The sequence below is a fragment of the Hippocampus comes genome, unplaced genomic scaffold, assembly GCF_001891065.2.
Source record: "Hippocampus comes isolate QL1 unplaced genomic scaffold, H_comes_QL1_v1.1 scaffold199, whole genome shotgun sequence".
In the NCBI taxonomy this organism is placed as follows: domain Eukaryota; kingdom Metazoa; phylum Chordata; class Actinopteri; order Syngnathiformes; family Syngnathidae; genus Hippocampus; species Hippocampus comes.
In genome coordinates this window covers 420925-436600 of record NW_017805372.1, presented here as the reverse complement: position 1 = coordinate 436600, position 15676 = coordinate 420925, and the positions used below count along the sequence as shown (strand labels likewise).

Sequence of the window (15676 nt, the reverse complement as noted above, 5' to 3'; positions counted from 1 at the left end):
CGTTGCACTTTACTCTATACAGTTGCATATGAACCCTCTATATGGCACGCGACACGCATTGAAACACTTTGAAAATACATTTTTGCATCCCCAGGAAAGAATGACAGATTACGTTTAAAAATGACAATATTTTCAATCCAGACCACTAAGCACAGACATTACAGAGAGCCCTGTAACATTTGTTGCATCGTGTTGCTTTTTGCTAAAACGGATGAGTTAAAAAGTATTTGGTTGTGCTTCATTCAGTTATATCGTGTAAAATTGATGGGCACGCTCTTATTAAAAAATATATCAATTTCATCTATGATTGTGCAGTAACTTCTATATGTTATTAAATAATTAGTTTATTTTTACTTGCTGAAAAAAAAGCGATGCTCATCGTCAAAAGAAGACAATGGTGTATAAATACAGCACAGTGAAGCTTTGTGGTAGGGAGAGCATGGTTTTGGATTGTGTTTCTTCAGTTGGAGTTGGGGCTTAAGCATAGTTTGTTGAAATTATGAACAGCTCGATGGATCAAGCATTAAATATTTGCAGAAAAAACCTTTAGGCTTCTGCAAGAAATTGAAAAAAAGTCAGGAAAAGCCAACTAAAACATCTGAAGTTCGGGTTGAATCAGAAACACATTAAATGGTGGCAGGTGTTTGCTGACTCCCATTTACACTGAATTTGAATGGATTCGTTTAATTCCGAACACAGCCACGTCCAAGTAAGTGGGTGTGCACCCTTTTGCAACCACATATCTTTTTTTTTTCATTATCATAACTCCCCTCTCAGAATTATTATTATTTGCGATAGAATTCCACCAGGGGGCGCTCTTTGACCGACTCACAAACACGATGGTCTTGGGCGGACTGTTGTCTACTCCCACTCGCGAGAGGGGAAAAGTCGAGGAGTGAGAGAGTTCCCGTGTTTTACTCCAAGCGAGAGGGTCCTGGGTCACTATTGGTTCGCTTGACAGTTGACAGTTGGCCCCCGGACGAGAGCAGTTAAAGGTGATCGTCGTTGTTGTGTTTCGGGACAAAGATACGGCGCGGCTGCTGGACGGTCGGTGTTCGAAGCCAAGGCCGACGAGGGAGCCGTTAGCAGTGTGAGAATTTTTTTAGCACATTTGAGCATTTTAGCAGCGTCGTGCAAGCAGCATTGCTCCCACCCACAACTCGACAACAACAAGACAGTAAGTGTTTGTTGTAGCGGGTCTGATGGTTTTATAAGCTGAGCATTGTTGATATGACGTTCTCAAAACGTTGACGTTTTGTAATTTATTCGGTTTTGTTCTGTTGACAGGTGTGCATGTTTAATAACACTGCTAATACTATTACTACTAAAAAATGCATGGCGACAATGACGATGGGACACTTTTAAAGTTACAACAGCAACATTTACGGCCCATTCACTGATTCTGAACATTCTAATTACTAACGATGGCACTTTTGTAGTGGACAGTAGAACATTACATCATGTGTGGAATCGTTTTTTCCCATGACGTCACAAACCAGCGGCGGCTCTAGCCAATTTCACCTGGGCAAAGACGTTTCAATGAATTGTTTTCAAATACACAATATCAGGAATGTTTATAATGAAATGGAGTGATCCAAGAGTAATCCACCCCCTTTCGCTTTCACACACGGGATAAATATGTTTCTTAGGTTTAAGCTTGCGATAGCTTGGTAGTTGGAAACCAACTACCCATATAAGTTGTTTTATAACAACCCTACCTCACAGTATTTATCATTTCATATGTACGACTGGATGAAATCCATAAGGAGACAGTAATCAATGCCTTTGTTACATCTCGTCTGGGTCACTGCCAGGACTCCCTCAAGCATCGCCAGTTGATCCAAAATGTAGCTGCGGAAGTTTTTTAGTCAGACCGCAGCCTTGTCTAATTGAAAAACAGTGCTTTGTCAGCATCATGTGGCATCTTGAGGCAATTACAACATTTTTTGGGGTGGGTGTCGATTACTCACTATTTCACTATTTGTTGGTTGAATTATGTAGCAACTTTTTGGCTTCTTGAAGATTGCCGTTTTGCTCAGATTCGCCAAAGTCACAGTTGCAGTGTTATTAAAAGAGGGACAGAGCACGCTGTGAAAGCCCAAATTTCCAGAGGCAGACTTTAGTGTAGTAAATGTTAAAATGTGTTGTGACTGATAACGAGGACCTACCGCAGCAAACCGAGGAGGCCCTGATAAGACTTGAGTACGAAACATGCCTGTATGCTGTGTGATAAATGGTTTGGGTGTGTAAACATGGAACACACAATACAAGGGATGTGTTCCCATGTTCTTCTGAAACATGTGCTCAACTTCCTCATCAAATCATATGTGAAACATTTGACTCATCACGATCCCTCTGCAAGAACCTGCAGAGGTCTTGGACAACCTGCACAATATTCTGCATTATATTGTAGTAAGGACTATCGTTGACAGTTAATCTGAGTGATCTGTTGCAGCATTTGTCAACAATGCTTTTCTTTTCCATACAATAAAATACAAATTGACTTATATAGCGCTTTCACAACAGCTGCAGCTGTAACAAAGTGTTTTGCAGAACAGCTAACGTAAAATAACAAAATATAACAAAACACATAACATAAAACGTGGCCAGTCATTCAATCATAACCATATTCCAGCGTACACCTTGTTGTTTGAAGCAGTTATAGATGACAGAGGAGAGAATCAAAGTGTCCTTTCACCAGTGGATCAGAGACATCACGCTCTAAATGTGCACACGTCTGGTACAAGCTAAGTTTGAAAAGTAAACACTGACGAAAAAAAGAGATTGGTTCACCTCTCCTGTCCCATGTAAATCCGCTTCAATTCCAAGCGCCGACTCTCAGGTCCAAATGCGTATCCGCGCTGCACGCCGACGCTCCTCCCTCCTCATCTTCAGCTCCAGCAGTTATCCATCCAGCCGCACCAATGCGGACCGTCCAGCAGCGCCGGTATCTCCGCTGAACAAATCGGGAGTGTGAAAAATGATGCCCATTACAGGGGCAAAAAAACTCAAGCATCCCAGGCCTGTCAAGCGGCGACGTTCAAATAGTGCCCAGGTTCCTCCCCGTCAAAATCAGTGCTGGTACACGCGTGTGCCGAGAAGCACAGATTCTTCTTCTTCGACGAATGCCGTGGCCTAAACGCTGAAAAAAGTCCACGACGGGTCCACGCGAAGGACAACAATATGACAAAACAAAAGATAAAAACAACCAAAAAAAAAGCTGAGGTCTTGAAGAGCTCTCACAAAAAGTCCACGACGGGTCCACACGAAGGACAACAATATGACAAAACAAAAAGATATAAACAACCAAAAAAAAAAAGCTGAGGTCTTGAAGAGCTCTCATAGACGGCTGCCAACTACGGCGCCATCTTGATTCATGCATAGATTAAAAAAAAAAACACAAACTGTTTCATCCAGGAAGTGGGAAATGACCATAGAGTCATGTGCTTTCATTGCAATTCGCCTGGAGAACAGCTGGCTTTTTTTTTTTCTTGGTCACACTTTCCTCTTTGTCATTGTGAAGTATAAATTTATCTTTTTATCAGTTGAACTACTTGAGGTCATGAATGTAGTTGACATCACCTATTTGGCCTTGCAGTCGCGTCTTTAGCTGCGTTGCGGCTCAGCAGCCCAACAGAGAAACGAGGGCGCACGGAACACAGGACCTTTATCTTGTTTACATTCTTGCTGTGGACACTTGAACTGTTTGTGATTATTAACGCATTGTTTGTAGTCAAACAATGTGTTTCATCTGGGCAACTTTTCAAAACACTTTGCTCACTTCAATGAATGTTGAAAGTTGACTCAAGATTAGGGGAAAAGATGGACTCCCCTCCACATGTATTGGAACAGTGAGGCCAAATTTTTGCCGTCGACCTCAAACGTTGGATATTAAATGAACATTTCAGCTTTTCATTTCCAGGTATTTACATCTCCCTCTTGTACTCAACCACATCAGAGCTGTTAATGGCAAATATTAGCACGCTAGAATCTTCCACTCTCCTAATGAAATTCTCTTTTCTCGTGTTGGTCCATTGCTAGGTGGATGTTGGCGGTGGTGCATGGCCTGTTTTCTGGCGAAAAACATGAACCCGTCCACCACCTGTCCCAAAGCACATCATAATGGTCTCCCACCTGACTGCACGGCACCTTCTGGACCTGAGCGGAATAGCACATGCCTCAGTGTCTACCTGTACTACGTGAGGAAGGACGATGGAGGAGAGGAGCGCGTGCTCACATACCCGCCTGGCGAGTACGTAGCGGAGCAGCTCTGCATCCTTGCGGCCAAAACTTGCGGTGAGACATGAAGAAAACGTTGCTTCGGCAATTCTATGCGTTGCCTTCCACAATCCCCTTATATCTATCTACAGATTGCTATCTGTACTTGTCTAGCGTTTACCGTATTTTCCGCACTATAAGGAGCTTCGGAGTACAAGGCGCACCTTCAATGAATGGCTTATTTTAAAACTGTTTTCATATATAGGGCGCACCCCATTATAAGGCGCAGAGAATAGAAGCTACAATGGCGGCTGCAGTTGCGTTATGCATCCACTAAACGGAATACAATACAATACAGCTTTATTTGGATAGAGCTTTCACAATCGCTGCAGCTGTAGCAAAGCGGATTATAAAGCGCACTGTTGGCTTTTGAGAACATGGAATGCTTTTGGGTGCGCCCTACAGCGCGGAAAATACGGTAACTATTTCAACAGAATATGAAAATAGAAAATACGTGATCCAAATGAGTTTTTATCCCCTAACTTGTGGTCACTAAAACCATGAACATTTTTTAAATTGAATTATCTTTTAACCATTTATTCCACACACAGTCTATTTGGCAGAGCAGCGCGTGGGTCATGACAAAAATCACATACATCCAATTAAAACAAAAAAGAATATCAAATGAACGAATTGCCATTCCCATAGATAGCAAATATACATTGTATGTGTCCGCGAGGGCGAATGAGTGTTGAGTGACTTCATGTTGTAATATGTGTGCAAATGTTTGGCCACTTGTAATAAGACCTCAGAGTTTTCATTGCTACAGTTTTATGCTACATTTTTAACAGTGACTGAGTGATTCGGATGGCGACGCCAAAGCCACTTGTGTCGTTTTTTTTTTTAAACATTTCCGGTTTATTCGTAAAGCGGTGTAAACTACTCACTCCTTGAAAATGTTTCAGCGCTCGCTGAGTCAGAATTTCCGTCAAATCTGCTGACATCTTGCAACTGTCAAGTATACGTTGACTTAGATGTTCTGAGAACAGGTGGTGCTCGATTACCTTCACTGTAGGTTAAGGTTGAAGATAACACGCTACGCTCTTTTTAACCCAAAAATTCCCGGGTCCGGAGCTAAAGCTGATCGAGAATGGTCGAGATGTGTGGGAGAGGACCCGATTCCTTGACAGGAAGTGAGTGTAACTTAAGACAAAAATAAACGGAGATACATTGCACAGACATGAAAACGTTGTGTCGTCACAACTGAAGACGCGTCGGTGGTCACTCGTATTGTAAATAATAATGCATGGCAGGACTCATATGTAGGTCAACTCCTCAAGTACCTTGACTTCCGCTTGCGGTCCAGCGCACTTCCTCCCCAGGCAGCGTTCTCATCGTCAGGCTGTTGCCTCACTCTGGTGAGTGCTTCCTGTTGAGAAAATCTTCTGTCTCCGAATAACCTGACTCTACAACTTTCTACATGCGGGTGTATGTTTCCTCTAATGTCAAACACAAGACTGACATTTTGAGAGTTTCCAGCCGTTTGCATTTTTTTTTTATGCGCTTGTTGCTCGCCAGGACAGGGGTGTGAAGTTTCACACTTTGCCCTGCGTGTTGTGTCGAAAGCGCTTGTCACCGTCCACCAAGTGGTGTTTTGTGCAGCAATATTGCGTTTGCTGGGTTCTGTGTAATAAAAGGCAAAGGTGGTTCAAATCCCTTATACATGTTACATGTGTTATGGCTGCCCTGGACAATTTGAGGTTATCCCGATGTAAGAAGGGTGTAATCTGAAGTGCCGGAATATCTGCTTGCTTTTCAAGTCTTGACCGACAAAATTTTCATTTCAGGTATCGCGCCACTGTATTTCAATTTGTTCAGCCTGATGAGAGAAAGCGACCAAGTGTGGTTCCCAGCTAATCATGTCTTCAAACTGCACCAGGAGGCCAGCGAGCGCCTGCACTTCAGAATCAGGTAGAAGGTTTACTGCGTTCGCGAATGTTCATTCTCGAGCATTCGAGATAATGACACCCCCCCCCCCCACACCTTGAACCAGGTACTACTTTCCTGGCTGGTATAACAGTGGCAGTTCCTCATATGCTCACCGCTGTGGAATTAACAAGGGCATGGAGAGCCCTGTGATGGATGAGTGCGTCATGGCGTATCAATTTTTCCAGGTCAGTCGTAAGGACAAATGTCACGCCGAGGTCTCCTTTTTTCAACCCGAGTCACCAAAAGAGCCGAGAGGAACGGCAGTCGCGGTTATGAGCGAGCGGACGCAACAAAATGTCATCATCTCGGTTCTACTCGCATGTGATTAGAGTTAGTCGACCATTCTGGCATTTTTTTCCTCTTGAAGTCCCGCACGGCGAGTAACATGGTTAATGATGGTTAGCGACGCAAATCGGGGAACACAGTGATGTCATTGTGTCTCTTTGTCTGCGTGTTGAGCCCGCGTTTGTTACAGTGTGACGCAACTCGCTTCTGCTCGCATACAATCAGAACATAAACAGTCACTGAGCAACCAAATAAGGGACTTGTGCGTGTCCCGCTCCGCCCTTTTGCGAATGTGCCGCTGCGGTTCAAACCTCAAGACAAGGTTGGAAGGATGATACAAATCAAAGTTATTTTGGTCTCATTGCATTTTTGTGTTTGGAACTGTGAAAAAGTGTCGACCACACCTTAGTCAAAGTGTTTATTTTGTTGTCGCTTTTGGGTGGAATGTTTGTTCATTTGCCAATTCAATATCCAATCAAACCAAAAAAAAAAAAAAATGCACATTTGTTATGCTGTCTTTGATAAAAAAGAGAAAATACTGCAATGGGCGCCAGTCTGACCGCAAAAAGGATTTTAACATACACCACAAAAAAAAAAAAAAAATCGAACTTGCCTCACAAGCGTACAGTGTTCCTTCTTCAATGAAGCATGACAGTCATGGATTTTACCAACACATGTCGACTCAAGTGTATCGACTGAAACACTCTTTAAAAAGATCCAGAGTTTCAACACACACATTTAAGTTTTGTTGACAAAATATGCAACATGACTCCGGGATGCCATTTAACTTAAGTTGGCCTGATCGAAAAGGGACAAAACAATCTGTTATTTTTTTGAAATAATAAATAAATGACGCCATACGAGACCGCGTGGAGTCGGGCCAACCTCCCATAGCTGATGTCTACTTGTTCTTTGCTAATTGGTTGCCGCTGATTGAACAGAGCCCGTGATCGCACTCCTTTTTTTTTTTTGCTTCAACGACATGACTAAGCAACAAAATCTCACAATGAATAGATGATTATTTCCCGATCTACTTGTTATCGGTTTCCAAAGAGGATGTTTTTTGGTATTTTCCTCGCCAGTGGCGCAGTGACTTCCTTAACGGTAAGGTTGTCATCCCGATGGGTCACGAAGCCCAGGAGGAGTGTCTGGGCTTGGCGGTTCTCGACATGATGCGTCTGGCCAAAGAGAGCGGTCAGTCACCCGTGCGCATCTACAACGACACCAGGTGTGTTAACTCGTCAAATGCACTGCGAGTTATTCGGTGTGAGGTCTCTAAAAAAAAAAAAAAAACATTTCTGGTTCAGCTACAAATCCTTCCTGCCGAGCTGCATGCGAAGTCGCATACAGGAGTACAACATCCTTACGCGGAAGCGCATCCGCTTCCGCTTCAAGCGCTTCATCCAGCAGTTCACCGAGTTAAAGGCCACGGTGTGTAAACTTCGCCTCAAGTATCTGATGAGCTTGGAGATACTCCTTCCATCGCTCTACTCGGAGCGCTTCCACGTCACGGACCTGTCCGCGCATGATGTTAGCATCGTCGTCATGGGCAACAAGGGCATCCAGTGGTCAAAAGGGAAAACGGAGGGAGCAGAGGAGGTAAGGAAGACGACGACCGCGGGGTTTGCGTTGCCATGGCAATTTACAATATCTGCATAATCTAAATCGGCCGCGGTCTGTCATACGCCGGGCGGCAAATGGGAGACGGTCATTATGATCAATTTGCATGATGTGTGGTTTAGGAGCTGCAGACGTACTGTGATTTCCAAGAGGTGATAGACATCAGCATCAAGCAAGCCAATAAGGAAGGCTCAGTGGAGAGTCGTGTAGTTACTCTCACGAGACAAGACCACCACATCCTGGTAGAGTACACACTTCCTGTCTGCGACACATGACACATTTCTGTAGTTGTGCGGCGATGTGAAAGTCACAACACAGCATGAAAGTCTGCTCGTACAAGTCTTCACAAGAACGAGTCCACACAGCAGAAACAATGCGTTCGATGCATTTCTGAATGTTTCTGGCCCAACATATTTCGAGTCTAGACTAAATCTGATTCGCTGGTATCAGGCACGTCTTTCATGACATCGTCATCATTATCGCAAGGGCGCGCTAAATCTTTTGATTCGGTCGGGGGCGAACGAACAATCGCGTTTTTGTTTTCCGGTCTTGCGATACCGTGAATAGAACCACTCCAGTGGGGCATCTAAAATGAAGCACTCGTGATTTAAAAAAAAAAAATCGGAATAATTCTGATATATTCTTTGTCATCTTAGGAGCTGGAGTTTCGCTCTCTCTCGGAGGCATTGTCATTTGTATCGCTAGTGGACGGATATTACAGACTGGTTGCGGACGCCCATCATTTTCTTTGCAAAGAGGTGGCCCCCCCGAGGCTTCTGGAAGGCATTCAGAGTCACTGTCACGGCCCCGTGTCGTAAGTGGCCCGCACGCTCGGCCAAAAGATTTCACGCACTCCACACAACGTAACGCGTCCGTCTCTCTGGTCACAGGATGGAGTTTACCATCGCTAAGCTGCGTCGCTCCGGCAACCGCCAAGGCCTGTACATGCTGCGCCGTAGCCCCAGAGACTACGACAAATTATTTATGTCCTTTGTGGTGGGGGTAAGCGTCATTCATTTTGGCTTTCGGGTGACTTGCTGATTAATGGTCCGCCTAATTTCGATCGGTCGTCTCAACAGATGTGATATGACGGCCAATCTGTTCCCTTTGACCTTCAGTATGATGCTATGATGGACTACAAGCACTGTCAGATTCTGAGGGGCGAGTCGGGAGATTACGTTCTGAACGGGGCCAAGAGAAGCTTCGACACCCTCGGGGAACTTCTCAACTGCTACCAAAAGGAGGCGCTTCGCACAGACGGATACACATTCCATCTGACCAAGTGCTGCCCGCCCAGCCCCAAACGTCAGTCAAAAAGAAAAAAAAAAAAGCTCACGAGTGATTCAAATTTGTCATTTAAGAGCATCTTGCATGTAGATGAAGATCGTGTTGACTGTAGAATGCTTGAAATTTTGGACGGAAGCGACCTAACACGTGTCCTCGCCGCTTCCCCAGACAAATCCAACCTGCTGGTGTGTCGAAATAACCAAGGGCCGGACGTTCTTCTGTCTCCCTCGCTTCAAAAAAGCATCGGCCAGATGGTTTTCCACAAGATTCGAAAAGAGGACCTAGTCATCGTAAGACAACCCTCGTTGCTTTCTGTGACTCCTCCAATTCGTCAAGTATACCAACAGAAACGACACCGCTAAGGAGCGATTCCTTCGTGCGACAGGCCTCATTTTATTTATTTATTTTTTTTGTGCTTAGTGTCCGAGATAACGAGAAAAAAAAAATGTTCAGATTGATTCTGGGCTGTAGATGAGGAAGCATGTAAAGTACGTGTATCAACGTTGCCTATCATTGGTTAGCATCTGAACTGGAATGTCTGTCCTGGTGAAAGTGCTTTAAACATTGTTTCGCTTGACATTTTAGAGTGAGAGTCTTGGCCAGGGTACGTTCACCAAGCTCTTCTCCGGCGTGAGGAAGGAGCTCGGAGACTACGGAGAGGTTCATCAAATCGAGGTGGTGATCAAAATCCTGGACAAAGCTCATCGTAGTTACTCAGAGGTCAGCTTATGACTACTTGGCTGAGTGGAGAAGCTACAGTGGCTCCTGTTCTCACTTTCTCCTGCCCCCCTCAGTCATTCTTTGAAGCGGCCAGCATGATGAGCCAGCTCTCCCACAAGCACTTGCTCCTCAACTACGGCGTGTGCGTTTGTGGAGACGAAAGTAAGTTCAAATCGCACACAGACCAAATTTCCTACTCCTGTTTGTCATGTTGTAGACATAAAAAATTGACGGGTGCGTCAAACTGACCTCTCCTTGTCTTCGTTTCAGACATTATGGTCCAGGAGTACGGTAAATTTGGCTCTCTCGACACGTATTTGAAAAAGAACAAAAGTAGCATCAACATCACTTGGAAGCTGGAGGTCGCCAAGCAGCTGGCCTGGGCCATGCACTACCTGGTAAGATAATCACGGAAGATTATTCCCGCGGCGTTCGCCTTGAGGAGAGCGCAAGAGCCCTCGGCGTTTGTCTTTTTGCGGCCTCAGGAAGACAAGAATGTCGTCCACGGCAACGTATGCGCCAAGAACGTTCTGGTGATCCGAAAAGAGGACCGGAAGACGGGCAGCCTGCCTTTCATCAAGCTCAGCGACCCCGGCATCGGCACCGCCGTGCTGCCTAAAGAAGGTCTGAAAAAAATCATAACCCCACACTCAAATGTGACGGCTCGAGGCCAGCCAAACGCTCGTCTCCTGCCTTTGGACTCGACAGTTCTGGTGGAGCGGATCCCGTGGGTGCCGCCGGAGTGCATTGAAAACCAGCAAAATCTGAGTTTGGCCACCGACAAGTGGGGCTTCGGCACCACCCTGTGGGAGATCTGCAGCGGTGGAGATAAACCACTCGGCACCCTCGACTGCTGCAAGGTGACAAAGACGACGGACGATACGCCTTGATTCACTCGTGTGTTTCGAGGGCCAATGCGACACACTTAATCGAGGTACAGAATGTGCGACGATTCCACACGGAGCAAGTAGGGCTGCCAAGATCAAAATCTTTATTCTTGGCTAATCTCGACGACTGCCGGCGATTGGTCCTCGATTCGCCCAATGATCGTTTGTGGCAAAAGTTCACACATGTTATTGACTTTGAGACTCTTTTGTGATGGAGGGCGATTTCAATTCAATCTGACTTGACTCGACTGCGTCTGTGCTGTCCTCTGCAGAAGATGATGTTCTACGAGGACAGACACCAGCTGCCGGCTCCCAAATGGACCGAGCTGGCCAATCTGATTAACAGCTGTATGGACTACGAGCCTTCACACCGACCCTCCTTCCGAGCGGTCATCAGAGACCTGAACAGTCTCTTTACCCCAGGTAGCAACTTGCCCACGTTTTGTCCTTTTTGGCGCACACACACACACACACACACACACACACACACACACACAGTCACCTCCCTCAAATATACGCGTCCCTATTCTATATCGAAAAATGGATCAAGTATAACTTTGGTGGCCTCACTTCATACTGGAGATGCTACTGTTACACATGGACACGTCAAGTTGAAAGAAATGTCGTTATAACTGGTAACGCATGACTCCTTCTTGTGACTGGTTCCAAATTAGCGCTTTGCTCATTCAGAAGATTCAGACAATGCGCAAAACCAGCCAACGCAATTCGTCTCGTGTTTGATGAATCACATTGCGTATGATAAATTCATCGACATCCGGAATACTTCTAAGAATATGCAAAATGACGTTGAGCACGCTTGGTAAAATCCTCGCCTCCTTCATCGACACTCGAGTGAATCGACGCCGCCTTTCACTTATATGCGGAAACGCAGCCACGGTATTGTCCATGTGGCGTTGTCATCGTCTTCCGTCACCTTTTGGCGCAGACTACGAGCTGCTGGTGGAGAGCGACATGGTGCCGGCCAAAACGCGAGGCCTCGGCTTCCCGTGGGCCTCCGAGTGTCAAGAACCCGCTCAGTTTGAGGAGCGACACCTCATCTTTCTCAAACAGTTGGGCAAAGTGAGATGCACCTGCACGCAGATGCACACACACCCACACCCACACCCACACCCACAAGACATCTAAATGTCTACCCTCTTCGTCCTTGCAGGGGAATTTTGGCAGCGTGGAGATGTGTCGGTACGACCCCCTGCAGGACAGCACGGGGGAGGTGGTGGCCGTCAAGAAACTCCAGCACAGCACGGCGGAGCACATCCGGGATTTTGAGCGCGAGATCGAGATCCTCAAGTCTCTCCATCACGAGAACATTGTCAAATATAAAGGCGTGTGCTACAGCGCAGGTACGGACGAGCGAGGGCCTGTCAGCGACAGTGACCGAGTTGTTCGGAAGGCACCAACGAATAGAATTGATCTCAGAGAGGAAAAAAGAAAATAGAAAAGGAAGAAAGGGGAAAAAATTAATTTTAACACTTCCTCTTTCAGGACGGAAGAACCTACGCCTGATTATGGAGTATCTTCCCTATGGCAGTTTGCGGGATTATCTGCTCAAAAACAAAGTCCACTTTGATTTCAAGAAGCTGCTTCTTTATGCGCTACAGATCTGCAAGGTGACAAAACTCCACTGTTGGCGTGCGGCGACATCCGTTTGTTTGAACTGACGCCTTTCAGCCGGACATGGGGCAGGCGTCTGTTGATATTTCGGAATAATATTCAATGTATTTGCCTATATTCAGCATTTAACTCATAACTTTACCACAAACTATGATCATAAAATATTTTAACGTCATTTCAATCTCATCTCGCAATATTAAACTTCCAAATAAATGGCTTAGAGATGATTTTATTTTCAAATGAATGTAGGTACGGTCGACACTATTCCAGGAAATCCATCCATCATCAACAAATACTTCCTTCTCAAGAAACGCAACGCTACTGTTTTGTTTTGGCACATTTCTTTCGGTAGCGATGAAAAAAATGTTGGACATTTTTTTCCTCCTTGGATTCACATGTAACATGGTGGTTCTAGGGTATGGACTACCTGGCCACAAGGCGTTACATCCACCGAGACCTGGCCACCAGAAATATTCTGGTGGAGAGCGACACGAGGGTGAAGATCGGAGACTTTGGTCTGACCAAAGTGCTGCCCCAGGACAAAGAGTACTACACCGTGAGGGAGCCCGGAGAAAGTCCCATTTTTTGGTCAGCGTTTCATAAAGACTGCAACATGTTTGATTCACCCTTTCACATGCACCACTGTCCACTGTAGTAACCGCTGTCCCTGAAAGACGTCATTGAATTTTTTATTTTTTTTTCTCCAGGTATTCGCCAGAGTCACTTACGGAAAGCAAATTTTCAGTGGCATCAGACGTTTGGAGTTTTGGTGTGGTTCTCTATGAACTTTTTACCTACTGTGACAAAGGCTACAGCCCACCTGCGGTACCTTCTCACACTACTTTCCCGCAAACTATGAATCAATTCTCTTTGAAGAAATGCTCCTTAAAAAAAGCACTTCTTTTTGTTTTTTTGTTTTTTTGCTGCAGGTGTTTATGGAGCAAATGGGAAATGACAAACAAGGGCAGATGATCGTTTATCATTTGATCGACCTGCTGAAACAAGGCTATCGCTTGCCCGTTCCTGAAAATTGCCCCAAGGAGGTCAGCACAAACACATTTTTTTTCTGCCTTTTTTTTTTTTTTTACTCAATTGAGTTATACAAACCATGTGATCTTGAAAAAAATATATATATTTTTTTAATTAGCCATGTTATGGCCAAATCAAATCTGAATGCCAAGCCCCCGACTCGAGAAAAAGTTTTAATCGTCAACTAAAAGCGAATGGCCGAGGTTATGTCATCTTCCCAAACGTGTCAGTGCCACGTGCGATGGGGGTGGAAAAAAATAGAGCTGGCTAAGCGCCGTCATAGGCGGATAATAATCTGTCTGCCAACTCCCTTCCATGGCTCACGGAAAAGGCTTCCCCGCCCTCGCTCGAATACAATGTCGCGATTAAACGCTGACGCCGAGCGTAAATGTCAGTGTGTAAAAGACCGCTTTCACTTTGTCAGATGCACCGGATGATGACCGAGTGCTGGAGCGGCGACCCGGGACAGAGGCCCACTTTCCAAATGTTGATCCACAGCGTGGAGATGGCACGAGACAACCTGGACACGTGAGGCGCATTCATTGGTCAAGTCTCGCTTTTGTTGCTTCGATGCAAACAAACGTGTCCGATCACGCCGGGCCGACCGCCTCTTTGATGCAACTGCGTCGCCACAAGTGATGTGAGGACTTTAGAAACACTACACCTGACTCCAAAGAACATTCCTGATTGCTTTTGAATATTGCTTTTTTTTCTTATTTTATATTTGATTTTTTTAAATTTTTTAAAAATGTGTTTTAAAAAATATTTTGATATTGAATGCATGTATATTGCCCCCCCTTTTTTTGTATTTCCACCGCCTGGGCTAAAACATTAGTGACCAACAACATGTCGTTAAAAACAAAGTAATATTGCTGTCTGTTGAATACAGTATACATTTTGAAAGTGTTTACATTTAAAAAAAAAACGCGTGGAGGCATTTCACAGAAACCGTTTTGATGACTCCTCATCTTAAATGTACATTTACGTTGTTGTCAGTATGTGGCAAAGAAATGAAGAGAACATTTTTTTAAGGACTTTTTACTATTCAAATTGAATAAAAGCCATTCGTGGGATTATTAAATGTACTGAAAACGTGGTCATTTATTTGGCACACTTATTTCATTTTTTTTTTAAATTGATTATCATTCTCAGAATCACTGTTTTTGGTTACTCAGTAGACACCACCCAATAAGGTAGACGTGAAGTCTGGTTGCTGACTCAAACCAAGTGTGCAGGGCACCTTTAGCAAAGACCTCCAATCTCGTCACTTTGATTTGACTCAAAGTTGGTGGTTTCCTGACTTAGATTAGCACTCAAAGAAGTCACGTTCACATATTTGTCCCAGCCTGCACTTTAAACATGTGCCCAATAAAAACATAAAATTGTTAGCATGGTATCAATTTAAACAGACTGTATATTTGTATGACTTTGATGAATTATATGAGGAATGTGAGTCATTCCAAAGGGTTCACAGACTTTTTCCTTACAACTGTCTTTTAATAAATGATCAAGTCTTGTAATCAGTGTATGAATTTCTTTTGGACTCATTGTCTGGTTAGACGCTGTGGGGAGAATTCACATTAAAGCACCTCGTGATGTTGGGTTTGTCTCTGAGACAATCTCTATGGTCTAATAGTACATTTGTTATTAAAAAGTGTCTTCCAATATTTCGGAATATGGTGGAAAAGTTCCGATTATTTTAGTTGCAGTTGCAGGAGATAGGGACAGTTTATAAAATAGCCACAAGATGGCAGCAAAGCATAATTCACGGAGAACTCAGGTACATCCTGAATTGGTCACCAGACAGTCGAGGGGCAGTTGTGGGCTAAATCCGACTCCTCAATCCACTTTAACACCGTTTCTTGACACCAAGATGGTGCCAAAGTAATAAAGGGATCGATTTGTCCGGAGCACGGAAACAGCAAATCGGTGGCTTTACAGACAAAAATCAACTCATAGGTGAATTTGAGAATGCCGAATCGCGAATATCGGGGGTGATCCACAGTTGT

General features: G+C 44.6%; 1 protein-coding gene across 3 annotated transcripts; it reads left to right on the top strand.

The window, feature by feature from the left end:
- The first annotated feature begins 857 nt into the window (after positions 1-857).
- On the top strand, positions 858-15187 carry jak2a (Janus kinase 2a). 3 transcript variants are annotated; one of them, XM_019872000.1, is made up of 24 exons: positions 858-1090; positions 4042-4296; positions 6066-6189; positions 6272-6392; positions 7575-7720; positions 7800-8091; positions 8235-8354; positions 8769-8926; positions 9003-9114; positions 9231-9417; positions 9568-9689; positions 9985-10119; positions 10194-10281; positions 10390-10517; positions 10605-10743; positions 10828-10979; positions 11279-11429; positions 11953-12086; positions 12178-12367; positions 12510-12634; positions 13054-13226; positions 13346-13463; positions 13568-13681; positions 14092-15187. In XM_019872000.1, exons 2-24 carry the CDS (start codon positions 4062-4064, stop codon positions 14197-14199), a joined length of 3372 nt encoding a protein of 1123 aa, XP_019727559.1. In that variant the 5' UTR covers positions 858-1090; positions 4042-4061; the 3' UTR covers positions 14200-15187. The 3 variants fall into 3 exon arrangements, with proteins under 3 accessions (XP_019727559.1, XP_019727557.1, XP_019727560.1); XM_019871998.1 differs by having other exon boundaries at positions 858-1177; XM_019872001.1 differs by lacking the exons at positions 858-1090; positions 4042-4296 and adding an exon at positions 5411-5636.
- Positions 15188-15676: the final 489 nt, after the last annotated feature.